At 41.4% G+C, this 26,914-nt stretch overlaps 1 protein-coding gene across 3 annotated transcripts in view; it reads right to left on the reverse strand.

The window, feature by feature from the left end:
• Window positions 1-26,914, reverse strand: part of col22a1 (collagen, type XXII, alpha 1) — a 45,261-nt gene that overhangs the window by 16,909 nt on the left and 1,438 nt on the right. The window contains exons 2-39 of one of the 3 annotated variants that reach the window (XM_044053267.1): window positions 25,915-26,064; window positions 25,263-25,829; window positions 20,898-20,978; window positions 15,740-15,851; window positions 15,303-15,426; window positions 14,766-15,041; window positions 14,596-14,676; window positions 14,070-14,186; window positions 13,901-13,945; window positions 13,711-13,773; window positions 13,487-13,525; window positions 11,971-12,024; window positions 11,817-11,870; window positions 11,671-11,724; window positions 8,726-8,779; window positions 8,597-8,641; window positions 7,181-7,234; window positions 7,015-7,068; window positions 6,463-6,498; window positions 6,100-6,129; window positions 5,797-5,850; window positions 5,614-5,667; window positions 4,371-4,424; window positions 3,818-3,871; window positions 3,680-3,733; window positions 3,492-3,545; window positions 2,878-2,931; window positions 2,738-2,782; window positions 2,568-2,630; window positions 2,209-2,262; window positions 1,997-2,038; window positions 1,827-1,859; window positions 1,664-1,717; window positions 1,149-1,202; window positions 1,003-1,056; window positions 864-917; window positions 631-684; window positions 23-127 (exon numbers count right to left, since the gene is read on the reverse strand). In XM_044053267.1, the coding sequence (XP_043909202.1) occupies window positions 23-127; window positions 631-684; window positions 864-917; window positions 1,003-1,056; window positions 1,149-1,202; window positions 1,664-1,717; window positions 1,827-1,859; window positions 1,997-2,038; window positions 2,209-2,262; window positions 2,568-2,630; window positions 2,738-2,782; window positions 2,878-2,931; window positions 3,492-3,545; window positions 3,680-3,733; window positions 3,818-3,871; window positions 4,371-4,424; window positions 5,614-5,667; window positions 5,797-5,850; window positions 6,100-6,129; window positions 6,463-6,498; window positions 7,015-7,068; window positions 7,181-7,234; window positions 8,597-8,641; window positions 8,726-8,779; window positions 11,671-11,724; window positions 11,817-11,870; window positions 11,971-12,024; window positions 13,487-13,525; window positions 13,711-13,773; window positions 13,901-13,945; window positions 14,070-14,186; window positions 14,596-14,676; window positions 14,766-15,041; window positions 15,303-15,426; window positions 15,740-15,851; window positions 20,898-20,978; window positions 25,263-25,829; window positions 25,915-26,005 (3,021 nt within the window). In that variant the 5' untranslated portion in view covers window positions 26,006-26,064. The remainder of the gene's footprint in view (window positions 1-22; window positions 128-630; window positions 685-863; window positions 918-1,002; window positions 1,057-1,148; window positions 1,203-1,663; window positions 1,718-1,826; window positions 1,860-1,996; window positions 2,039-2,208; window positions 2,263-2,567; window positions 2,631-2,737; window positions 2,783-2,877; window positions 2,932-3,491; window positions 3,546-3,679; window positions 3,734-3,817; window positions 3,872-4,370; window positions 4,425-5,613; window positions 5,668-5,796; window positions 5,851-6,099; window positions 6,130-6,462; window positions 6,499-7,014; window positions 7,069-7,180; window positions 7,235-8,596; window positions 8,642-8,725; window positions 8,780-11,670; window positions 11,725-11,816; window positions 11,871-11,970; window positions 12,025-13,486; window positions 13,526-13,710; window positions 13,774-13,900; window positions 13,946-14,069; window positions 14,187-14,595; window positions 14,677-14,765; window positions 15,042-15,302; window positions 15,427-15,739; window positions 15,852-20,897; window positions 20,979-25,262; window positions 25,830-25,914; window positions 26,065-26,914) is intronic. The other 2 variants (XM_044053268.1, XM_044053269.1) reach the window with 2 other exon arrangements.

Consider the following 26,914-nt stretch of genomic DNA (forward strand, 5'->3'; position numbering starts at 1 on the left):
AAGGGAGTGACAAGTGTCTCACCTGTTGCCCGTCTTTGCCCTTCCCTGGTGGTCCAGGGGGTCCAGTCAAACCGGGATCTCCAGGTGTGCCTGAGGGACCTTGTGATCCTGGTTTACCCACTTCACCCTGAAATAAAATAAATAAATAAACACATATTCTTCTCGTTTTGAGACTATAATCAGGCGTCTTACAACGCTCGCGTGAGACGCATCCTTATTGCTAAGAATTCTCTTTTTTTAGCAGTACATATAATACCAGGGTTGACGATGACCGCTGTTGTGGGCTGTGTAAATGTTAAGCCTCTTATCATGTAACTCCAGATGAGAGGATGATGACATGGGAACTAATGTTTTACAAAAGGCACAAAGTACAAAGGTACTGCAGTAATTTGAGGGGAAAAAATACAAAGAAAATACAAAACACAGAATATGAAAAACCCATGACAGGCAGGAGAAAGTGTTTTATGAGACTGTGTTGAAGTGAAACTCTTGACAAACAATAATGGAGGACATACAAGGTCGGACTTACTTACATTCAGCTCTGCTAAAGCTTTACTGAACACAGTCCAAACACTTTGAAAATTACATTCCACTTAATGTACCCAGAGCTTTTAAGAAGAGGTGACTGACCTTGTCTCCTCTTTGTCCAGCTGGACCGGGAGGCCCGATGATCCCAGGTATGCCCTAGAAGACATAAAACTCTTGCTTTCATGCCCAAGTGATTTGTTATCAGCGGCCACTTTTAATATTTAATATTTAATATTCACACACATCATTCTTGTGAGATAGTCACAGAAAATGTAAGCCGGCATCAATAACTTGCGCCTTGAATTCATTTTAAAGAAGGTTTAGAAGTGACCTACCACACTCCCTGGTAGTCCACGGAGACCTTGAGGGCCAGCGATGCCAGGTGGACCCTGAGAGAAACACATCATCCATTAAAGTAAGTAAATCTTCTGATGCTGGCTGGAGTGGTGAATCACATGAAATCAAGCAACTCACAGGGTCTCCAACACGTCCCGTCTCTCCCGGAGCTCCGGTGTCACCTTTTGGACCCTGGAAAACACAACAGAGAACATGAATTTGAAAAAGGTCTTCTACTTGAAATGAGTGTAAAGAACAGAAGAAAGGGATCACGAGCATATTACTGGCAGTCCAGGCGGTCCCTTGAAGCCTTGTTCACCAGGTAATCCTCTTTGACCCTTTAGAGAAAACACACATTTAACACGTTAGTCTCAATCGTTTTGTTTCTAGAAGCCACACACTCTGTCACTGCTTATTTAATATTTCACAGACAAGCCTGACAAAGATATAAAAATAACATCCAAGCTTCCAAGCCTTGTGATCCTAAGTATAATGACATTTCCTGCCTTCATAATAGTCCACATAATACACTCCATACACATGTAGCAACTGAGGTGGATGAAGAATCAGGCCAGTGCTTTTCTCTCTGTCTCACTTTAATTTACTTAGCCTATTAAGACAAGTCCCCAGAGCCTCCATACTGTAACAGCACTCACTGCATTTCTATACCAGATCTCTACTGACATCTAGTGGATCCCCCTGTACACTACTAGCAGATTTAGACATAAGCTTCAGTTGTGGTAAAAGTGAAGAGGTGAAATTTATCAACATCAACAAAGAGGGGAAATACAAAACTCACAATGTCTCCTTGTTTCCCTTGATCTCCTTTCTCTCCCTTCTCTCCAGGTGTTCCCTTGAAAAATAATAATCGGAATAAATTCAATTGAAAGAGGTGCAGGGGATAATCACTGAGACAAAATGACTATTTGTCCAATTATATCACAGCAGTGTTTGGTACTCACGGGTTCACCAGGCTCGGGGATGACGTTTGCCACCTTCAGTGTTAAAAAACAAACGGATAATAATTCGCTTACATCTGCACTGAACAGTCAAATGAATCACTTGCTTTATATTATAGTATTGTATAATATATAATACAGTACAGAGCAAATTAAGGCAGAGATTTACTGACGTTTCCTGGAATGCCCGGCGGTCCCCTCGATCCAACGTCACCCTGAGGCGAGAGACGATATTATGTTTATTTATTATTTACTACCTTATTACAGCTAACACTGCACCATAACCATTACTGAGACACTTCTATTTGTATACATTAGCCTGAGATGAATAATTTAACATATAACAAATAACAACATGTGAAAATGGATCTGCTTTTTGTTTTACCTTGTCTCCCTTATCACCTTTGGGCCCACTTGGTCCATCCACTCCTCTCTCCCCCTGCCAAAGAAAACCCGACATTTCATGAGACGTGAAGAAATTTCACTATAAACTGCCAAAATTAAGTCTTTTCTAACCCGGCATTTCAATGTAGTTTAATTAATCTGTAAATATTTCTCCTGCATCGTAATCTTAGTGTCATTTAAATAATATCTGCTCATGCGTGGTTGTAGATATTGTCCGTCCACATCAGTATTCCATGAATATTGATGTGGGACAATCATATAAAATGTGAGGGTGAATATAAATGAGCAGACTGCTGGTGATGCTTATTCATGTGTATGGTGAAGCATGGTCCCACTCACAGGAACTCCCCTGTCTCCTCTTGTTCCATCAGAACCTGGTTGTCCCGGAGACCCAGCTTCTCCCTGACAAAAAGCACACACACACACACACACACACGACAGCATAAAACACATTTCACTGTTTTATAAAATAAACAAAAGTGATGTTAAGTCAATAGTCGTCAGCTCACTCTCTCCCCTGGAGGTCCTCTTGGTCCCGGAGGCCCGTCGTCACCCTGTGGATGTTAAAATGTCTCATTTGCATTATGGAAAATACACATCTTATAAGATGCATGCATCTTCAGTCATTTTCAGTGCATATTATGGGTACCTTAGGTCCAGACTTGCCAGGAAAACCGTCTGCTCCACGCTCTCCCCTGGCCCCCTTCAGACAAGAGTATAATTTAGCTGCCATACTTTCAAGAGAGGAATAATAACTAGAATAAATACAATTAAATCATTTGCAGATACTGTAGGTAGACGAGAGTAAACGCACCACAACACACCAGTGTTGGTACAGTTTTGTTTTGTACAAATAAGCTTGAAGTTTAATTTCCATATTCCATATAATTCCATATCAGTTTCCATTTTATAAATAAACACACGTAGTTTATTAAAATATTGAATGTGAATTGGTCACTGTCCTTAATGTGAATAACTACGTCATACCATGTCACACCATGTCACACGCAGCACAGAACTGTACAAAGCTTTCCAACATGGAGGCCACAGAAGTCAGCATTTATAGATTCAGAGGTTATTAAATAGTGGACGTCAACTAATAGATGTCCTGAATTGACCCGTTTTGGAACACATGCAGGAAAGTGCCCCAAATGGGAGCTGAAAATGCTCAGATTCCACCTGACTTATGCTGTTCACACTCATTTAGAAAGTGTCACAAATCAACTGTGTGCTACTTGAGTCTGCAGTCTGAACGTAACTGACCGTGGCGCCATCATTTCCAGGCAGACCGTCCAGACCGTCTTTACCAGGAAGACCCTTTTAAGATCAGGGACAAAGGGTGGACATTTAGTGACACACAATGACGAAACCCCAACAGAGTTTAAACATCACTCAATCACAAATCACTCAATCACAAATAATCTTAAGAAAATAAGACAAGGCCAAATCACCGGCTTTCCAGACTCTCCAGGTTTGCCCGAAAATCCAATTTCACCAGGTAGACCCTACACAAAGATAGAAGATGATCAGAAGGTCATCAAGTTCTGTGACACACCATGGGTGTTGTATTTTAGTGGCTGGTCACTTACAGGAGGTCCAGGGTGACCTTGGTTTCCTGGGGTGCCCGGTGGACCCTGAGGGCCCTGGGAAATAAAATAAATATAACATCGATTAAAAAGGTTCCCTCACTTGAACGTCACCTTACAAAAACCTCATATTTTCTGTAAGAATTCTATTCATGTGGCATTCAAACACAGTGTATTTCAGTATCAGCAAACAGCCACTAGAGGGGGCTATTGAAGTGCAGTAAACAGCTCATTAAACCTTTGCTATCACTCGGAGTCAAGTCTACCTTTGTTGTGCAGCAGGGAGCAATTTGGGAAATTAATTGACATAACCTGTTGATTTTAAGCTTGTCTATTTATTTCCCCTCTCAAAATAAAACCCTGAGGAAACCAACAATCATTTAGTGCTTTATGGGTCACATCAAATGCTGGGCAGCCCACACAGTTCAAATATCAATTTCATTCTCCTCAATTTTCCACCAGAAGTCACTGAAATACACACAAAAGGTGCTGTGCATAACATTTATGCTACCAATAAAAAGTATTTTGCATGTTACGAAAATAAACGTGTTCTTACTGGAGGTCCAGGAAGTCCATCCACTCCAGGCAATCCATTTTCACCCTTCTTTCCCTGAAAAAAACATGGTTAAATAAAAGAAACTCACAGTCGGCAGTCACACAGGGGAGCTGTTTCCAGCGCTGAAGCGAACAGCAGCAACAGTGAGGTCAAGTCCTCCACATTTTTGATCTCAACTATGCAACGATTTCTTAAATTTCAAGCAGATTCTGGTTCATTTTAGATGCAGCAATCTGGGGAAGCAACATTTACATGTCAAAGCTATGAAATAAAACAGGGTAATACTGACTGCATGGAAAACATTGGGGGTGGGGTGAAGATTAATTATAATTACACATTTAAATCTGTACCATTGTAAATAAAATCATGTGTTGATTTCAGTGTAATCAGTAGCAGACACTCCTCAGAGACGGAGCTGAGCAGCCACGGCACTGACGACTGATAAGAGCTTTGCTGCAATGGAAAGAATATTTGCAGCTCTCAGTCTACCTTCACATCCTCTCACTGCATCTTCAGCAGAGATAGAACAACCTTTAAACCCTTAAGTGACTGTGCTGAGCTCCTCACTGTCTGCCTGTTGTCAGGGGTTTTCTTGGAAATCATCCCGTCAGGCTATAAAATGATCGCACTAGACCTCCGAGGGAGCTTACAATCAAAGAAAAACAGCACGAAGGGAGGTTTGCAGTGTTTTTGTTGAACGTGAACCCAGTGTGACAACTTTATTCTCGTTAATAAATCAAACATCCCTCGATCATTCATGGCCAGCAGAGGTTTGGCTCGACTCTGCTGCCCCAACTCAGCAGCTGTGAAAGTTGTTTCCAGCAGCACTGACTGCTGATGAGAAGTTAACCCTGCTAAACCCCCCCAAAAAGACAGGATGTCACTATCAATGTTTATGTTTTGGGAGAACAAATCAGGAAGAACCAGTGTCAATACAGGACAAATGGCTTTGACTTTCACACAAACCAACAGCATCAATTTACCCAAAAACACAGTCTGTGCAGTGGGATACAGCTGCTAATAAACTCCAGGGCAAACCACATCCTCACTCAGTATAACCTACATAACCAGAAATACAGGGGGATATGACCATGATTGCACTGAGGCTGAAGCTGCCTCATAAAGTAAGAACAGGTGCAGTCTTATTCACGAGCTAATGGTTCAAATATGTTATATTAGACCCAAACATCACTGCCAGACTCACAAAGTCCTCGTACTTGGACTTGGAAAAGTAAGTTCTTACCCTTTGACCAAACTCTCCGGGCTCCCCGGGTAGGCCCTGCATACCAGGAGGACCCTGAAGAATAAAGCGCTCCGTCAGCGTGAGCTCGCACAGCACGACTGGTGCTTTCATGAATTGTTCAGCGGGTGAGTTTTCCACAACAACAACAAAAAAGTGGAAAAAGTGATAAATCACAATTCTTACCGGAGGCCCTGGAGGCCCATCGGCCCCTGGAGGCCCAGCAGGTCCGACCACTCCCTGAATCAGGGCGGACGCATGAGTATATGTTATTAATATACAGGCGGCACTGTAGTTGGAATTATTTACACAAAACAAAGTGTGTTTCGACTCTTTGATTACTCCATTATTCTCATGCCATTAACACTACATTAAAAATGTATTTCTCATTTCTCACTTCATTTGCAGTAATTAATTACACTTTTGATCATTACTGTATTTAGGGAAGTCTTTAATTGTTCATTGTTTTATAATAGAACAATGACTCACCTTTTCTCCCCGCAAGCCTTCTTTATGAACCTGAAATCAAAACAATGGCGGACCAGTTACATTAAGGCAAGAAGGCAAATGGTTTTAAATCATTTTCACTGCATTAACCTGGTCTAATTACTGTGATGAAACAGTCATTTATCACTACAAACAAACATGTATTTACTGATGAGGTCAGTAAGTACATGTTTGTTTATAGTGATAATCATACATTTGCTCTTTGCTCGTAGTAAAAAATACACAATAGGAACTTTAATTACACAATTTAACTGGCTTAAAAAAAGAAAAAAGAAAAAGACAACACCCCTCTACTATAATCTCCATCTTCCATTAAACAAGTGTGTAATCCCAAAGATTACTCACCACATCCCCAGGTAATCCAGGCAGGCCTCTCTCCCCCTGTGACACAGTTCACACAAACAGGGATGAAAAACCCCCTCATTAGACTCAAATGACTTTACAAAGTACCTCAGGCAACATGGTATAATGACACAGCAGCGACTATAATTTCTAAGATGAAGCGTGTTAAAGCGTGTACTTATTTCAGGCCCATGGAAAGTGAAAGTTGTGGGTAAAGTACGCCGGCAAACATACATGTGATGCATCTGCATGCAGACGGGTGTGGTGAGAGTGTGCGTGTGCGCGACTGGAAGAATAATCACGGCCGGTAATTACAGGGAGACAAATGAACTCTCATTGCATTTTATTTTCCTCAGACAAAAGAGTGGGCTGACTTTGATGGTCCACGGAGGAGACTGAGGAATGTCTCGAGAGCACAGACAGCAACCCGTGAAGCTGATGACACCTCTTTAAAATGATTTATATCGAGAGAGTTTAATAACATTATGCTTAAGGCAGGATGTGAATAGTTTCTAATTGAGTGTTTTGCATACAGCACAGCAGAGGAGGACGTACCTTGTCGCCTTTAATTCCACTGGGGCCAGGTGCACCAGCCAGTCCTCTTAAACCCTAATCCATTTTTAAACAAAAGTTCATTAACACAATGTGCCACACACTATTATATCCGTGTTGTTTGTTTGTTTGTGTCACTGCAGAAGCTTAAGAGAGAATCACAACTTACATCTTTCCCGGGAACACCAGGTTTTCCAGTGAATCCATCGATACCAGCCAGGCCCTGAAATGGAACCGCACGAGAAAATGAGGGATCTATTTCTGACTGTGGGTTTGCTGTTGATACATCAAGTGTAAAAACTTGGCAGCAAAAAAAGAACACAGCCTCCGGCCGTGTTACCTGCTCTGTGGCTCAGAGGAGTTAAGATTTCAGTTGTGATGTTTTCTTTGCCAGTGTTCAGCATTTTAGGATTTGGTAATTAGTGAAAAAATGATGGGAAAGACATAAATTTCGCAAGGAATCGGTAACCGAAGGTTGCCATCCCTTTTTTTCTCTGGCGTTGCTTGTAATGAGCGGGTGCTTACAACCCCATGTCTCTTCCGTTAGCAAACATTACCCTGACTTGAACCCCAGGGGCCTCTTCTAAACCACCTCGTCCTCTTATCACTTTACTGAGCAAAATACTTTTTCCAGTTTTACCGACAGGAAATTAATTAGTGACTGACTCCAAACCTGGCACCAGTATGTTTGAATGGTGCTGTAGTGCACCTTGAGGCTGCGGCACATCCTGATGCCATATGGTAAAGTAATCACCGTGGTGATTGTTGTTGACTGTTTGACACAGACTGTTAAAGTAGTTTAAGCTGATGTGACACCATGAGAGAGAGAGAGAGAGAGAGAGAGGTGTTTGCTTTGACGCTCTCAAATCTCTCTGTGGCACTTATTTACACTTTCAATAAAATCATGGTCTCCAAAACAAGCAAGGCCTTATTGATTCTGTAAGATTACTGTACTGTAAGTCTGTATCAGAGATCATCTCCACAGTGAAAGGAACAACAGTTCACGGAGGAACTTCAGACGTCTATGAAACTTCACTAAGCCTGAATAAGGTGCATTCTATCCGTACGCCCCCACAGACTCCAACAGGAAGTGTGGTGAGTGAATCAAGAGAGCCACATCTGTTTGTACCATTTTTCTCAGCTCCTCTGAGAAGAATGTTTTCTCTATCCCCCGCTCTCCTTTTCAAAAATGAACCCTGTCATCAAGATATACAGTATGGATCCTAGAAATCTAGTCTATTTTCCCTCTGCAACAACTAGTGTATCGAACAAGGTGCAATATGGCCAACACAAACAGTGTTAGAGAGCAGTTGAGGATATGTTGCATTAACAGTGTGCATGAAGATTTGTCATCATTTAGCTCAAGGGTCTAAAACTGGTAAGGAAGGGGCCAATCAAGTGGAATTGTGGAGGGAAAAACAACCGTTGAGTAGGGTTAGGGTGGTAAAATGACATTATATTCCATCAAAAACAACACTTGTGATGATATTTCTCACATAATAACAAAATAAAGGTGTGTTGTTGTGTGCGTTTATGATGACTTTGAGACCTCTGATCATCAAGGGGCTGTTGCATTATTACTTACCGCAGCTCCTGGAGTTCCTTTATCACCTTTACCTCCAGTTTGACCCTACAATCAAACACAGAAGCATACGTCGTATTATTATCATTCATCACTTTCAAATCTTCAGTGAATTATCTGAATTATACTCACAGTGACACCTCTGAGTCCAGGAACGCCAGGAACTCCCGCGTCCCCTTGAATTCCCTGGATGAAACAAATTGGAAAACATTCCAAAATTGTCACTGCTGCCGAATCAATAATAAGACGTTTAACCGGCCAACTGAGAAACCCGAAACCCCCGAAAAGGAAGCAGCAGCTGTCACCAACAATCGACCGCCCCCCCGGTAACACCTTGAACTCTGACCTCTCTTTCATTCTATTTTCTCTTCCTTTCATCACACTTTTATTCTCTTATCAAACCTGTGTTCTCGTTTATTTCTGTTATCCACAGCCGAGTGACCAGACTTGGACACCAATCTATAAATATTTTTTAGAACCGAGTCCATTTGAAGCTGCAAAGTTAAGCTCTAATCGTAACAGCTCCAGAAAGACAGTTCTATTACAGTGTAATTGAAGCCTTTGTGAGAGCTCCACAATCAATATGACTGTGACTGATCAAACTATAATCATGCATCGCAAATAGTAGTTCATTCATCTCTCGGGGGAGGAGGGGGGGGGTATCACAAAAGACAATTTGACATGTAACAATTGCTAAATTATTGGTGTGAATAACAAAATGAATGGTGTCTCAATTCCATTTGGCTCACTGTCACACGGCTACGCTTAAAGCTGCTGTTGCTGTCAGTACCTGTGATTTTTGCCTGCCTCTGCCTCTGTGTAAAGGTTATTATTATTAATATTGTTATTATCATTATACTATTTTAAGAGTTAGGTCAGGAGTCTTTACCATCTGAATATCACAACACACATTATCTCAAGGCATCTCATATACAGTAAAGCTGAGATCTCACAATATTATCCAGACAAAGAGAAACCCAACAATTCACATAATGGAGCAGGCACTTGTGTCAGTGGAGACAGAGAGACAGACAGAGAGAGAGAGAGACAGACAGACAGAGACAGAGAGAGAGAGAGAGAATAATCAGACTTAGCAGGAGTGAGATGAGAAAATGGGGGAGAGGGGAAAGAGGGGAAAAAGTGGAAGGAATGAGAAGAGGTTAATTAATATTATGTAATAGTGTTGTTATTATTAATATTATATTATCATTATCACTATCATTATTATAATAATAATAACAATAATAATAATAATTTAAAACAACATAATAATAACAGCTGAATAAAGTAAATTTCTCTACGGAATTAGAATTGTGTCAATATTATCAAACACTTTTCACGAAGCAAGCAACATCTCCAAATACACACATTGTGAAAACACACTCGATCATTCAGAATTATCGTATTCTATTTGTTTGAAAATACACTTTCTGTTTGCAATGATCGGAATTTCGCTTGCTCTGACTTATGCGTTTGCGCTCCCTGTTTTTTTATTTACGCGATTCTGTCAATGGGCGGGCCCTTAGGATGCTGCCTGCTGATTGGCAAGCCAGTTTTGGAGCGTAGACATTAGTACTGTTTTTGCATGACTGACACCTTCTAGTCTTGATGCCCACTCAAAACACACACACATTCATGAAACATCTATATGCAAAGGCAATATTCTATTATTCTTGTATTCACATACTACAGGCACAGCTGCCAGGAGGAATTAAAGTCATATTCACACCTAACAGTCTGCTAGACTCGGTACGATTGGGGACTCGGTTCAATTGGGGGATGCAACATTCAGTCGGTCCGAGTTTACTTTCGCACTTCAGTGAAACGACCCAAACCTTTTAATAACGTATTCCCCTCCTCGCCTGAGGCGGCGCTGCATCAAGAATTACTGATGGAGAAGACAATGAACAAGAAAACTTGCTCATCTGTTGGTTAATGCAGGACGACGTCTGTTTCCTCCACATCAGTGCAAAACATGGAGCTGCATCAAATCCTATCGGTCTTAGGTTGTTTATTTGTTTTATGTGAACATACGACACATGTACGCTGCAACAAAGGGCTCACACATTTCTCCCTGCTATCGTTCTACACGCGCGTGTTCTGGTTGTGTTTACCCACAATGCCCTGCAATGAAGTCCGCTTCCTGCATTTGGCTCACTTGAAGCGAACCAAGGACCTTCTGTGTAGAAGACAACCAGAGCCCACACAGTGTGTATATATATACATATATATGTATCTACTGTATGTGTATATATATATATATATATATATATATATATATATATATATATATATATATATATATATATATACATACATATACTGTACATATATATATGTATGTATGTATGTATATATATACATATATATGTATCTACTGTATGTATATATCCATATATATATACACATATATATACACACACATATATATATATATCTATATATATAGATATATATATATATGTACACACACATAAAAAAAATGTTTATCTGGTACTTACCAATTAACAATATTTAGTAAAAGCCTGCAATTTCATTTTATGCTCATTCAAAACAGGGCAATTTTACATTCTACATAAAAAAGGAGGAACACACCTAGAATTTGTATCCTCTGCCATGAGATGGGTATTTTTCTGATTTAGTATTCCCTGTGTTATATCCAAAGTGGACAATCAATCGCTCCAATCCTTGGTTGGACAGTCTGTCACAGTCCACTGGCCAAACCCCAGATATAGCTACAGCCAACTCTTCAGCCTCATTCCTCTCCTGGCTCTTTCACCAGCTGCTGCCTCATCCAAGGGAAAGTCAACCAAACTACCAACCGGCCAACACACCCGCCCCCCCCACCGTTTTCTGACCAAATCAATAACAGACTGAGGGGTAATTGTCCAAAAAAAGTGCCGATATGCCCACTTAACAAAACAATTGTGCAGCAGTACCAGAATTACATTCTTTTTTTGGTTTTTCCCCAACATCAAAATTATTTTTAAAACCTTTAAAAAGGAGCCAAATGCATGTGCACACATGCATGTGGTATGTGAATGAATTAAAAATAGGGAAAAACCACATGCACGCACCTTTTGTCCAGCTTGACCCGGCAGCCCTGGATCACCTGGCAGTCCCGCTTCACCCTATTTACAAAATAAACATGCAGATGAAAACACACATTTCCAAAGACGAAAAGCTTCAGACGGCGTAATATATGAAAAAGTGCATTTCTTACGTCGTCTCCTTTGTCTCCAGGTAAGCCATCAATTCCAGGCACGCCACCGAGTCCCTGTCAAATCAGAGAAACACATAATTAGTGTAGATTTATGAGTATCTTAACATCCATAGAATGAAAATCCGCCACACGTCCAGGTCAACGAATGTCACACCTTCTCTCCTTTTTGTCCAGGAGGACCTGTCAACCCTATTCTGCCTGAATCACCCTGTAAACAAAAGGCACATTATTTACTTTGACTGTAAAGTATTCACACATGCATAACGGCTGGTGACAGACAGGCAACCTGGTGAGACAACAGAACGTGGTTTAGTACACAGAGGATTAATGTGGAAGAAAGTCCAACTTTTAGAGGTGAATTAATGCATGTGATTCAACAAACACTGAACGTTATTTGCACAAAAGACAACACAAACAATTTAACACAAAGAGGTTAAGTCAGAACAGTACACAAACATACACGCAGAAAACTGTTGAGTAAAGGCTTGGGAGCCGGTCAAGAGCTTCACCACGACCCACGATTGTCTGGTCATGCATCCAACCTAAATCTCAAGGAACAATGGCTTCTCCATTGTGTTCACCGGTTTGAACTGTTGGTTTGTTCACTGATGTCATATTCTGTGCCAAGGAATCCCTTGGAATCCAAACGCTCGGCCGAGTGAAAAGTAATGGTTGTTAAATTACACAGTGCCACGCGGACTTGCCCACCGCAAAACTTCCCTCTGCTTCATAAACCACTTTACAAGTCACAGAAGGTTGCCCTTTAATTATTTTTGCTTATATGATTTTAATGCACGTCATTCCTTCTATCAGAGATTAGGAGGCGATAGTGCAGCTCTGCTGTGCCCCATAACAACAACAACAAAAACAAAACGTACACCTCTATAACAACACGGCAACACGTGCCTGGTTTTGGTGTTGTAAAGAAGCGATTGTAAGCAATCAAAAAGGGAGGAATTTACTTCTCACACCGTTGCAACTCAATAAATGACAGCCATTTTAACAACAGTGGTAGGTTTATGTCACGTTTTGGCATCTGTTTCAGAAAACTTTGCAGCTAATTGCAGTATTCTCCGTGAGAAAGTGGTGGCAGATGTTCATGCATAAAAGAGAAAATGGGAAAACAACAGGGTTGCATTGAATTAAAGTGGAGCTGCAAAATTAAAGTAACTGTATCGTGGAATTAATTACGCGAAGGTTTTACGATGTGTTTGTTTGAGTCATCGTACTCCTAGGATCTAAGACTTTTCCCCGTTTCCCTGAGCCCTTGTGACAATTTTAGTTTCCCCTCTCAGATTTTGTCTCAAGGAATAAATTACACTGTGACGCCCAGCTGGCACTGCCGGGCAGCACAGACACTATGATTTGAGAACAGACTGGGTGGGCGTCTGCGTAGGCCTCTGCCCTCTGTGCTACACATCCTCTGTGGTGACCTGACCTGTAATTCTGACAAGAACAGCTGGATGAGCACTTTTCTAGCCACTCCCTGACAGAAAAGAGACAAAAACTGTGTAACTAGATACATTTAGAGAGAGAGAAGGAAAGAAAGTTATTAGTGACTGAAGGAAATTATAACGCTTTGTCCATACATGCGCACATCATGCATATCAAATATGCACAAATACAAACATGTATTCAAGTTAATGATGCTCATGCGTAGTTCTACTTACCTTCTCACCTCTGTCGCCTTTGACAGAAATGACTCTGCCCTGCAAATAATTCATCAATAAAGATCAATTATTATCGAGGCGGCAAGAAAAGCAGTAAAGCTGGAAGGCATGCGATCTGATCTGATCATGTGTCTATCTGACAATATAGATTTAAATAATACAATGAAACTCTATCAGCGTAACTATTATCTCTCATGTAAATATGCACTGTTTAGGTTTCATACAGTTTCTCCTTTTTCTCCTTTGATGCCCGACGGTCCTATGGCGCCGACAGAGCCAGTGTCACCCTGTAAAACGTAGGCACGTTGACACAATAGAAACAAGCGAATGAACAACTCTGGAGCACTTTTGAAAAAGGCAATCTTTTTGTCACACACACACGCAAACGCGTGCTTAAGTGCAGCGGTAGATGACCTTTTCACCCTTGGGACCTGCAACGCCAGGTGCACCGATGTCTCCCTGTGAAAAATGGAAACACAAACGTCTGTCGAGAAAAAGCCACTGAAGAAAGGATTTCCTCTCGTCTATGGAGGACAGGGCCGTACAAAGGGGGTAAAGTTTGGGAAATGAGTTGGCTGTATACCTTCCCTCCCGCAGGGCAGGAGCAGTTGACTTGAGGGCCTCTTTGTTGTTCCACGACAGTCGGTGTTGGGGTGGGGATCTCGACGGGGGGAGCCTCTGTCACCACTTTCTTAGGGCACTGAAAATTTAAATTCATTCAGTCAGTCCAGTGCTTAAAAACTGTTGCACTGTTGTACTGTAAGCACAGCTACATGCAGAAGTACCGTGTCCTGGTGTCCTGTTAGCTGCAGTACCTGAACATCTGTGTGTTTGCAAACTCAAAGCTGGATAACAACAGTTTACTTTGTGAAAGCAGCCTGCAATTAAACAAGAAATTTACTAACATGACCACAACTTTCACTTTGAACCAATCCATTATTTTATCTCTGTCTCTTTTGTCATCTACATAATGACTATACATTAAGCGACTATATTTGTAGACAAACAAAACTCTTAAATGTATTTCCATGCTGGAGCCAGGAGATTTGTGGCACGGCAGCGTTTTATATTCACAAAGACGGCACACAGAGCAGGTCTATAACACTCACAGGTCCATGGGGTAGATCACAGCAGGTTTCCAGCTCTGCGTGCTTGGAGTCACAGTAAATCATCATCCTTTGGAGGTCAAACTGCACGGGCACAGAGAAACGACGAATTGAACAACAACTTACTTTAACTGTCCATGAAAACTACAAAACACGTGTGCATGAATACTCACATCAATCGGCACGCTGTCATAAAGCCGCTTTCCGATCACCGTCTTCCCCTGGATGTCAATGTCCTCCCTATCTTCGATGGGCAGAGTCTGGATGAGCTTGCAGTCCAGGTACAGAGACACAGACTTGGCCTCCACACTGAGAGCAATCTTGTGCCAGTTGCGATCGAACAGGTTGTCGACTTCGGGGTTTTTGAACACGGCTCTGACGGCGTCTTTTGTCAGGCCGACGGCGTTGTACTCCACCGCCTTGTTCTCGCCGTCCAGACGGATGGACACCTGTCAGGTCAGCAGCAGGACAACGTCAACATGAGGAGTTAGAAACTGCATGCAGTCAAATACAGATAATAGAGAATGATGTGGGATTTAATCCTGGTTTTCCTTTGGTGCCGCATGTCAAAACACAAGAAATTCACAAGAAAGTGCTTACGTATTTTTCATTTGGGTTAGAGAAAGTTTCAGAAAATAGTTAGTGCAACTTAAAATAACTATTTGTGTTACACTTTACACTCATCACTATTTACATTTGGGTGGACCTACCTGTGGGATTCCATATTTGTCAAAAACCTGCCAGAGGTACCAGTCTTCACGCCGTGAGGTTTTCCTGAATTTGAACGTCGTCACAAAGGCATATTCATCTGGCAGCCCCTGAGGAAACACATCCCTTGGAAACGAAAGCACAACGTTATTGCTCTGACCTTGATCCAAATCTGGAATTGACATATTTTCTGCATGCAACATATGATAAATTGCAGTTTGAGTAACACTGCGCTTGGTCACTTTTGGTCATTTGGTACATTAGAAATGTCTAGGAATTTAGCATAACTGGTATAAACCACCAACTAGGATGGGAAAAATAACTAACGAGATATTTAGATGTGAAGGTGAAAATCCTATACTGTTATCGTGCAAGGATTTACGTGACGTTTTCATAAAGAAGTACACACAGTACACCATATACCTGGAAGGTCACTTACTCTGTTTGCTGTACAATGGGCATGGTGCCGAGGCGGACATAAGAACTTTGGCCCTCATCGACTCTGGTTCCCAGAATATCTCTCACATTGAAGTACTCCATCAGGTCAAACCCTGCAGCAGCGGCACAGCAAAAACACCTTGTTGGACTCGATTCAAGTCTCACACATTACACACAACACAAGCAGTAAATAAACACACCAGGCGTGGGACTGACTCATGGTTCCGTCAGATTTCTTGGGGAAATAATGCTCAGGTTTAATTGAGTCGGTCCCACCACACCCTGCAGCCAATGTGTTTGTGGCTCTTTGGGGAGAAATTTAACTCACAATGGGACTGAAATACTGGAATAAAAAGCATTTGTTAGATGAGAGGAAAAGGCCGGTTGCCGTCACTGGTCAGGTCCTCGTCTCCGTCTCAGAGTGCGCGCACGTGTGTGTGTACAGTGCCGTGCAGTGTGCCATTTGAAGTGGTGTCACCACAAACCATATTTAGGTGGTTGAGAAAGGACACTCCCTTGTACAATAAACAAGCGCTGTCGCTATGGCAATGCCAGCCTGCTGACAGCACTAATGCTGCCAGTTTGTCCAGCAGATTGCACTGAAAGCCAGTGGTTATGTTGTGTGGATTGGGCTCTTCTTCAAGCCCACTATGTCATTAGTGAGTCAACAGGATGAGGACAGCATCAGCATATTCCTGAAAGGCCTGAGTAATGCAACAAATCTATGAAATACAAGGTTCCCAGTGAGAGCATTATCACAAGTGCTTCTTTATTCTTCAGAAAAGCAAAGCGTAGCATTACGGTGGTAATGTGAGAGTCTGGTTAAAGCTTGGCGAATAGCCTGGAAACAGGTGGAGAGACCCACAGGCTTTACCCTGTGCTTCCAGCAACAGGGGAAAACATAGCATAAAAGGGGATCAGCAGCTACTTCCTCAACCCAGTGAAGGTCACCAAGAGTTTCAGACACAACAGACTGCTCTGCTTCTTAAACACACCGCAGGGCAGCACATTTCTTTCTATGATGGGATTCTTTATTTGGATGAATGTGTTTATTCACTCCTGCCAGTTACCTGCACCACTCAGTAGATGGCGCTGTCTCTGCTGTGACTTCAATGCAAAAACAATCAAGTTTGTCTTGGGTCTTTGTTTGTGTTTGTCGCTTGTTTGACGTCCCAATCTTTTTGATACCAGCTTAGATGTGTGTTACTGGTAATAACAAGAAGAACAATCATTTGTAGAGAGCCTGTTTCTGTACAGTCTTGGATATTTGTTCGAGGAGAGTTCCAGCACGGGTGTGGAGGCAGCTATAGAAATGCTATGTTGCACAAGGTTCAGAGCTGTGCTGTTGATACTTTCACCTTTAGCCATCCTTACATGCATGACTTATAAGCCCATACATTTGGTTTACTTCAAAGATTAAATCCAATTTGATTCAATTGTGTAACGCCAAATTTTGAATCTGGCCCATAGTGCAATAAAAGTGCTACATGATCTTTATCCATGTTATTCCATGTTAGCAGAACAGCTTAAACAGCACTGGTACTGGACTAAATCATAGAGGTCTCAGTGAGGATAAGTTGCATGTACGACAGCTTTGTGGCTCTAGTCTCTAATGACAGATGTCCTGTCAAGTGTTTTCCTGTGAAACCAAAGGACGCACAAATACACGCAAATGTCAACTTCAAAAGGAGGCTTTTTTTCAGCAGTTATTTGTGATAACATTTTAGCAGGCGATAAAAGTCAAGTGACTTATTTGATGCGTCACCTCCATGTTGTGACATTTTCGCTGTCGATCGGTCTGGCTAAAGGGTCGCTCGAGGAAGCCACGCAGCTGTGACTTCTGCTGGCCTTGGACCGCTCCGTCGCTCACTGGGCTTGTATTGTGCACATTTGCTCACCGCGTCGTTTCTGTGGCTGTACGGGGGCCATGTGAGCTCAGAGCTGTAATTTGGACTGGCAGTGGATAGTGTATAATCAACCCAGAAAGTTATTTTGGACAGCCAAATGCGACCAATGGGGTGATCTGCGGGAAGAGCCAGATGAGTTCACTGACTGGGAACAGCAAAACGCGTACACACAGCATTCTTTTTAATCAGAGCAGATGGCAGCATTTGTGCAGCAGATAGTGAGCACAGAGCCACAGAGACACTGTGCTGCCTCCTGTGTGCGCTCAGTACCTCGAGGGGTCTGACGAGACAGCCCATGATAAATACAAGCCTGGCTCAAACCACAGGTCTCTTGGCTGTCGAATCATAATCAGCCGCAAATAGTCATGACATTTCTCACAGAGCACAGAGCTCATAGAGCATTTGTGGTGTAATTATAAGTGGGAGCCTACAGGAGCTGCCGCTGTAGTGATGATAAATACTGTTTATACAGAGCATCTCTGCATGCAGAGAAAATCTCTGTGTGCTTAGCCACAGGCTGAAAAAAGAAAAGCATATTTTACTCAAGCAACTTTGACAATGTACTGGATTTCTTGACTTATTGCAGTCTGGAAAACCCCGAACATCTTTGTCACGTCAGATGAGCTTCAGACCTCAAACCGCTGTTTGATAACATGTTGCCCCAGTGCAGGTTTGGGCTCTTTGAAATGATCTGAATATGACATATAGTAGCTGTCTCTGCTCTGGGTAGAGAAAGAAAAATCCAAAAAGATCCTTTTATTTCTGATTATTGTGCTGACGTGTAAAGGAAAAAGAAACTGAATTCTTTCATTTCTAAATGAGGAGGCTTACAATACGTAAATAATTATAGTAATACTTCACTATAGGGGACACACCATTACATGAAAATGTGTAAGAAATATAAATCAATGCAGTGTACAGTATAGTGATGGTGTGCTTCACAGTAACCTGGATGTTGGTTACAAGGAAACAGTTTCTCATATAATTCCACAGTCCTGATGGTGTAATAAAACTCAAACAGAATGTGTTTTGTCCTGTTAGACGTGCTTGTCTAACTACACATCTTATTAAGCGATGCTTTATAAAAGTCTGTGATGTATCTTAGGTTTGATCAGATTCTTTTGCGGCCCCGAAAACAAAACTACTGAGCAATTGTCTGTGGCGAGGGTGTGCTAATGTGTCTCGACAGTGGCAATTGATGCTGTCGTCTGTTATTAGAAGTACAATCCTCAACTCTCCACTGCCACAGCTGACTGGTTGCTTCTCATACTCAGACAAACTGATACCGTCATATTAAATGACACATAGATTCTTTAATCAAACAGTCTACCACTACTGCTACTTTGGGTGAAGTAGTAAAAAAACTACTGATCTTTAACTACTGAGTACAGTGTTATTTTGCATAATCTTTATTTAACTAGCATTTTGAAGTCTATTCCCAAATGTTAAAGTTACAAGTGCCACTTCTACCAATAAGACTCTGCTTTATGTTCAATAAAAGTGCCCCTTATTGACTGTTCTACTACTCGTCTCATTTAGTGGCCTTGGGGATGAGACTCAATAATCTACCATTTTCCTTGCAATGGTGACCACTACAGATTTGAATAATTAATTAGAATTTAGTTTTTAAATTGACTGGATTTTGAATGAATAGGCAGCTGGGGGCTTTCCACTGCTGTGGTTTCTTGTTGCAGTTCAAAGACAGGCATATTAGATGACCGTGAAACTCTAAATTGCCCATAAAGTGTGTTTGTTTGTCCATGTGTTAGCTCTGTACAGACTGACAAACTGTCAAGGATACATCCTACCCCAAAGCCGCAGTGCACCGATTGGTGTGGTGGATTTCATGCCCACAAATGCCAGCTGCACTTTATCATGCTCTTAAGAGGTAATGGTGGAGTTTTGACTACTATCTTTGCAGCCAATCGTGTTTTAAAAGCTTTCTTGAAAAACACAGCGCGCTTTGACTTGGTTTTTTGCAGACCAAAATAATGAATAAATATATATATGAATCGTAAAAGGGTCTGTTAGTATCGTCATGGCAAATCTTGCCCTGAAACAACATTGTGAGATGTCACTGAGCAAGTCAAAACGTGTGAACATTTTTAAAAACACAACTCTGACATCTCTTTTTCCATAAAGTTCAGCAAATCAGGAGTCCAAACAGTCATCTGTTTTTTCTCTTGGTATGATGGATGTGGGTGGAAGGCAGACAGGAACTCATGAACCCCCAGAAGACAAACTTATAACAACATCCGACATTTTGGTTAAACGCTATTCAAGACTCCTGCCGAGGGCCGGCTCGAACAAAAACTCAGAAATAACAGCTGCATTTACAGAGTCACATTAGTGCGTCTGCAAGTTTGACCTCCTTAAAAAAAACTGCTTGACATTTTGAGGATTACACGTGGACTTGCTTGTGTTTTTGCTTGGAGAGAGAGTCGATACAATCGTTTCAGCACACTACAGCCAAAATAAAGCTAAAATCGGGAGTCGTAACATGCACATGTGTACCACAGGTACACAGGACACACCCTGGAGGTACAAAGTATGTTTTTATGGTCCACTGGCCCACCAATGCGGATGCCCACGGGGCCTTATCCTGCTATTCCCAATGTCCAGCTCAGGACTGGGTATACAATTAAGAATCTCACCCATTTCTCACTCTGTGGAACTTATTCTATTCTTTTTTGTCTAACTGGTCATCGAGGAGTTAAGGCTCTGTTTTTATATTCTATTTTTAAGTGAGTACACAGAAATCTTTGAGCTTTTTAAACTATGCTATATAGACTATATTTCTATATTTTTAATGATATTAAGACTGAACAAAAAATACATTAGTGAGCTTTAGATTTGATGAACAACGTTATATACTACACATAACTTGTAACTTAAAAACATTAGGGTAGCACTAATATTAAGTCTTGGCAAAGAACAAAAACATGTTCCATAATGTTTGAAGTTTGGATTTCATTAAATCACACCTACTTTATATTTGAGATAGTTTACATATTGACTCTTGTTATGCTGGCAAAAAGACACCAAATAAAAGCAGCACATTCCAAGTCAACACTGAAAGCAATTCTGCTTCTTATTAGACAGAAATAGAGGAAATAGTGAGTGAAATGTAAAATCTAAAAGAAAAGAAAAAAGATAAATAATAATAAAAGGTACACATGGAAATGTAGGACATGCTTTGAAATGACTTTGTGTTTGTCAAGTGTTGCCAAAGCTGCATGTTGTTGCACATACCTGGAACCTCTTCAAGACCATAACTGCTGCTGTTGGGCTTAAAGCGATCAGGCTGAACCTTCATGTTTGGACACAGGACATCTGAGGAGAAAGTACAGTTGTTCAGTTAGGTACGCCAAGGAAAAATACAATTAGGGAAGAAAAGGTTGCATTTTCCACCCTGGGAATATAATTACTTGTTATTGATTCATTAGATAATAATAATTAATAAAGTATTCTGATTCTGGTTAATGCAGTCATTCCGAAACTTTATGAGGGAGTAGGATTGTTTCTCAGAAACAATGATGTCATTGAAACACCAGACTCCAGACTGACATGGGATCTGAGGAGCACCGGTCCAGGTCCAGGTCCAGACAGACTGCCCACCCTCTATCTCTCCTGTGTGATGTCTAGGACGTGAAGTGTGTGGGTGAGTGAGACACAGACGTGGCTGTGTTTGTGCAGAGTGGGTTACATCCACAGGCCCAAAGAAGCATAACAGTTTTATATTGAGTGGTGGTGGTGGTGGTGACAGTGCGAAAGGAAGGCTACACCTGCAGGTTACGTTTTGGTTGGCAGGAGGGATGCGTTCTATTTGTGTCAAGATGCCAATGTTACTACTGAACAAAGCAAAAACAACTGCTGTTGGGTTTCACAGTTGTAAACATTGGCTTAGAGATGTCGCTGACATTCATTCAACCTTGGAGGTGGTGGATTTTGTATATGCTTCTCAGAGCACTGGAAATTAACACAAACGTTCCAGAAACAGATAATGCCATACACAGGTGATCTTCCTGTCACTGATTCTGGGAAGACTATATTTTTTTTAAATGCTCTCAGGCTGGAGATACTTTTTAAGTCCACCCTTAGATTTACAGTGCTTTACAAATGTATTAGACCACCAGTCTAAAAAAGTATAAACATTCTAGAAATCTTAAAAACTGATAATGTTTGTGCTATTTATTTTAGCAAATAAACTGAATTCACCTTTTCATGCCCACATTTGAGCCGGCTCACTGGACTTCTTCTCTGACAAGAAATAGCTATAATTTGACATGACAATAATCCATAAAATTCATGGATATCTTGTATTTTAGCATTAGAAACATCATTTTGGTTAAATAGCTTCTACATACTGATGTGTTAACCATTACAGAAACTTAAAAAAGTACCCATGTTCAATATTAAGCGACAAAACATGATGCTAACATGATAAAATATGATAATAAACATGCTAACATGTTGCACCACTGTGAACGTGTTAGCATGCTAGCTTCCAAAACGGTACACCATAACACAGTGAAGCCACTTATAAACCAACAAACAAACAAACCCAAAATAGGCTCAGGTTAACTCACCACATCGTTGAACGTCTATTTTGGGCATTTTTATTTTATATGTTTTATGTTCTGCTGCCTCCAAGAAGTTTAGTCCTGACATTGCTAATGTCCACATAATAACAGCGCAACGGCTAATAAGCGCTGAAACTGCTATTGCGTTATTAAATCCATGCTTTTCATTTAGTCTGGTTTAAAAACATAAAATGTTTTACTTGTACTACGGGATATTTACTTCTCTGCGACCTCTGCTGGTAAAATGGTTCAGTCCGGGTGTGTGACATCATGCCACATGGCTATAATTTGGTTAGCGCCACTGACCAATTACTATATCAGATATGAAATAGATTTTTAGAGAGTGTATGGTGTATTAATTCAAGTATGAAAATACATCTTATTGTTGTAATAATGTATTACTTTACTCACTTATTTTTGTTCTCTTACTGTTTCTTGTGCACAAAAGAAATCCCAGTTATAACAAGACACACTGCAGTGGACTCATCCTCAAAGTTTGAAAACCACTGTGATCTGCAGGAATGTGTCCTTGTGAATTACACCCTCCTCAGTCATCTTACTTGGCATGAGACAAACCATGCAACAACAGCTAATCAATATCCCGCTGTCACTTTTAATCAATCTGTTCAGAGGAGCCTCTCATTAAACCTAATATTTGCTCCACAATTTGTCCCATGTCCTGACAGTCGGTCTTAAATATTATCAGAAGCCAAAAATACCACAGTGAGACACTCCTACTTCCCTTCTGGAAGAAGCATCTGCCACACATTCACTATTAAACCATATCATTTTCTTAAATAAATCAATGTCGTGAAATTACAGCGTCAAAGAGTCTTTTAAACTGTGTGGCATCTATGATGGGGACAGCTCTGTGGACCTGGTTTATCCATCTATCTATCCATCTATCTATCTATCTAACTATCTATCTACAGTTTGTACATTTCTTTTATAATTGTACAAGTTGTGTTTTCCCAGTTTCACATAGTTGATTTTTATTCCAGTTGTCCTTGTTTGTGTCTGACTTGTTTGGTTTGCAGTAAGATCTCTTTAGTCTTTTTATAAGTGATGCTGGGCGAACTTAGTGAGGATGCATGGTTTAAATTGTTTATAAAGCTCAGCCCCTTCACCAGAAATTACTATTCTGTAAATGAATGCGAGTGCGTCACTCCTTTTTTTTTTTTAGAAGATGCTGTTGTTGCACGGCTCTCAGACTTAGCATGCTAGATTGCTGAGCTACTCCCCACATTTGTGGCCCTGAAACTATAATTTAGGCATCCGGCTCCGAGTTAAAATGGAACCAGTGTAAAACCTTCATTTGGGAATGAACGGCTCACACAGGTTCATGGTAGCAGCAGAAGTTTCCAGCATGACATCCGTAGCATGTATTAAATTCTTACTATGGTCCATATTAACTGATAAGATTGTGTTTCTGGTTTTTGTTTTCTGTTTTTAATGCACTGCACAACTTTGATAATAAAGTTCTCTATTATTGGGTTCATACAAGGTCAACTATGTGACCTTTGGCTCCTCCATATATATTTTTGTAAAACTGTGGTTTTCCTTCGCCACCAAACAAAAATTCTTTGTCCACATGAAAACACCAACACAGTTGTCAAACACAAAGCAACAAGTGGCAACAAAGCTCTAATTGCACTGCCAGTGTGGGCAAACATGAGTGTGAAAAAAAGATTTTTAGTAGTTTCAGTCGACACCAGTCATGTTACAAGCCAAGAGCTCCCTGTCGACATGACAACGCCGAAAATAGTATTTTTGAAAAATCTAAAAGCTAAATTCTTTGTGACCCAAAACGATGAAAGGCTCTAACGCACTCGGAAAAAAATCTGGGCCTTAATTGATGTTATTCTAAAAGGAAGCCCACACGCATGTTAACAAATCAGTGCAGTGTGTAGTGAATGGAGTTCTTTTTTTAAAACTATAGATTAAAAGGTGAAAACATTGCACATGGCAGTGCTGAACCCACTTGAAACATTAGATGTATAATTTTCTGGGTGAAAATAACTCACTTGCCCGGCGAGCCAGTTGTGCTGACCACTGATATACTTAGACAGTCCCTCGTGGTGATTTTAGAGATTAAAGAATGAAAATACTGGACCTCTCTTTCAGTGTAAATTTAACCTCTGTTTTTTTTTCTCCAAGCTCCCTTGTTCAGCATGTTTCATGATATACAACCTGTATCATTGGTTGGCACTTTTAAAATCTGTGGCGTCAAAGAGCAAGGTCGAAGGTCAGCGGGTTTAAACGCTGCAAGATGATATGCTGTTAGAAGAATAAAGGTGTTTCAGAGTATGAATCACCACTTTCTGCAGAGGAAACGTTTACTTTTGAGATGTCTTGGCATTTAAAATCCAGACTGGAGGGAGAGCTGAGAGTTCGTCAAAGCTCTTATCATGTGAGACTATGCAATCATGTCATTTCCGTTTTTGTATTTGCCGATTGCGGCTAAATGTTATGGCATCCTTTTCTTTCCTGTCTGGCTAATTTTAGGTTGGAATTTTAAGCACTGGACTGCAAAGCATCCATCTTCTCTGTGAAAATGCTCGCACGCAGATACTTCAGCTGCTGCACAACATGAAGCTGCTCCTTTATACTTTTTTTTAAGCCTATTTGAGAAACTCTCTCAGCACATTATGAGAGAAACCATGTCGGTTTTAACGTTAGACAGGCTTTCCAGTGCTAAACACCTCTGCAGATGAGTAACTGTGAAAAAGCCATCCACACCACAGCAAACCTTCATATACGAGCCAATTTTTTTGCAACACCCCCCTCACATGCCTCATATTTGAATAGAAGCCATGATAGCACAGTACAGTACAGCAGCTCTTTGTGGTTAGGGAGGGGTTTTGTGGCCGAGGTCTTTCCTCCATATAGCGGCTAAAGGTTAAAATAAGTCTAAATTGATTAAGTGCACGTTTAGGATGATTCAGGCACTTCAAAGCGAGGCTTCAAAGTGAGGCCATGTGGCATTCAGTGTGAGTGATTGGTGTGTTGGCACTGAGCCTGATGGCTGACTTACTCTCGCACAGCCTCCTCCTCAGCCGGCCCCTGATCTTGTCAATGGCATTAAAGTCTGTCACATGGAAGACGTGGGCGTTTTTTGGCTCAGCGGCGATTTCCTCCAGCTCCTCCTTCAGCGCCTCCCCAATGCCCACAGCAAACATTCTGATGCCAGCTTTGGCAGCTGCCTTAGAGGGCTCCAAAACATAATCCTGGCTTCGGCCATCTGTGAGGAGGATGGCCACCTTCTGAATGCCTCTGGCAGCAGGCCTCGCTCCGTTCCGCTCGGTGAAGATGTTGGTGGTGGTGTAGCTGATCGCATCTCCGGTCATTGTATTCCCCCCCAGGTAGCGGATGTTACGGGCAGCTCTCTTTACATCCTCCAGGGTCCTGTGTCTCCCCAGGTTGAATTCAATGGTGGGTCTGTCGCTGTACCGAACCACAGCTACTCTCGTCTTGTCCACTGCCACATCAAAGGAGTCCACCAGGTTTGCCACCCATTGTCTGATCTTCTCAAAGTTCTCTTTTCCAACACTTGATGATGTATCCAGGATAAAGGCCAAGTCATAGTGGACATTTTTGCACCCTGCAGTTGGTAGATAGACGAGAGTTGAATCACTTGTCACATACAGGCATTTCACAGCGAGGTTTTCCAGTCGTGATGTTCTCACCTGCTCTCTGTGCTTCCACCCTCTCGCCAGTCAGAGTCAAGGCCAGGATGACCAAGACCAGGGTGATTCGAAATCCCAGTCGTAGTTCCATTTGGGCCTCGGTCTGCGTCTGTTTTTGTTTAATTTACTGCAACCATCAAGCTGTCCAGTCTGTGGAGATGTCAGCAGAAACATCAACAATCCGCTCTTATGTAATCTGACAGGCATTTTAGTAAAACTACCGCTAAATTAAAATCCTTTAACCTGTGTTTGCTCAACTGGCTCATGCACCTTCTCATTACTGAAACATGAACACAGTTTCCAATCCTCATTCTCTGCCTGGGAACCCAGAACAGATAAAGTGCTTCCTGTAGTGCAGTATAATTGGATGGATGGAAAAAAAAGTTTCATCTTTGCAACTTTACGCTGATCAAATTGTACTTTTTAAGTCTAAAATAAATTGGCACCAAGGAGAAAGTCTCCACTACTGACCAGTATTTCTAACATCTCCTGTTTGAATCTCTCTCTTTGGGATAGAAGCGGACAGGAAATGTTCTCAACTCTCAGGCCGTGATCATTCAAGCCCTGGACTGAAATACACATTATCTCCAAGTAAATCTTCATCCAGACAAAACTGCACTGGAAAACGTTTGCTGGAACTTTTCTGAACCATATCCACCCACAACTCATTTAAAGAACATTCAGTCAGTGTGAGATTCTCACAGGTATCACTGGTTTTTCCTTTGGAGCTGTTAGTTGGAGGCACTCGGATGCTTCTTTGTGCCACGGGCGGCGCTGACAGGAACCTGTTGAATAAATATAAAACTATTCTTGCATGTACTGCACACCAGCGGTTGCGATGACTGCCATCAGGGCTGATGTGTGACTGACTGCAGCCATAACACGGGTTCCTCTCACACTGAGGAGTGTGTCATTGCTGGGGTCATCATGGGAGGTAGAGGAAAGTCTGAGTTATGCATCACTTGGAAAACAATAATACGACTCCCTCACGGCCTGAAAA

This window comes from Solea senegalensis, linkage group LG20 (assembly GCF_019176455.1).
Source record: "Solea senegalensis isolate Sse05_10M linkage group LG20, IFAPA_SoseM_1, whole genome shotgun sequence".
NCBI lineage: Eukaryota > Metazoa > Chordata > Actinopteri > Pleuronectiformes > Soleidae > Solea > Solea senegalensis.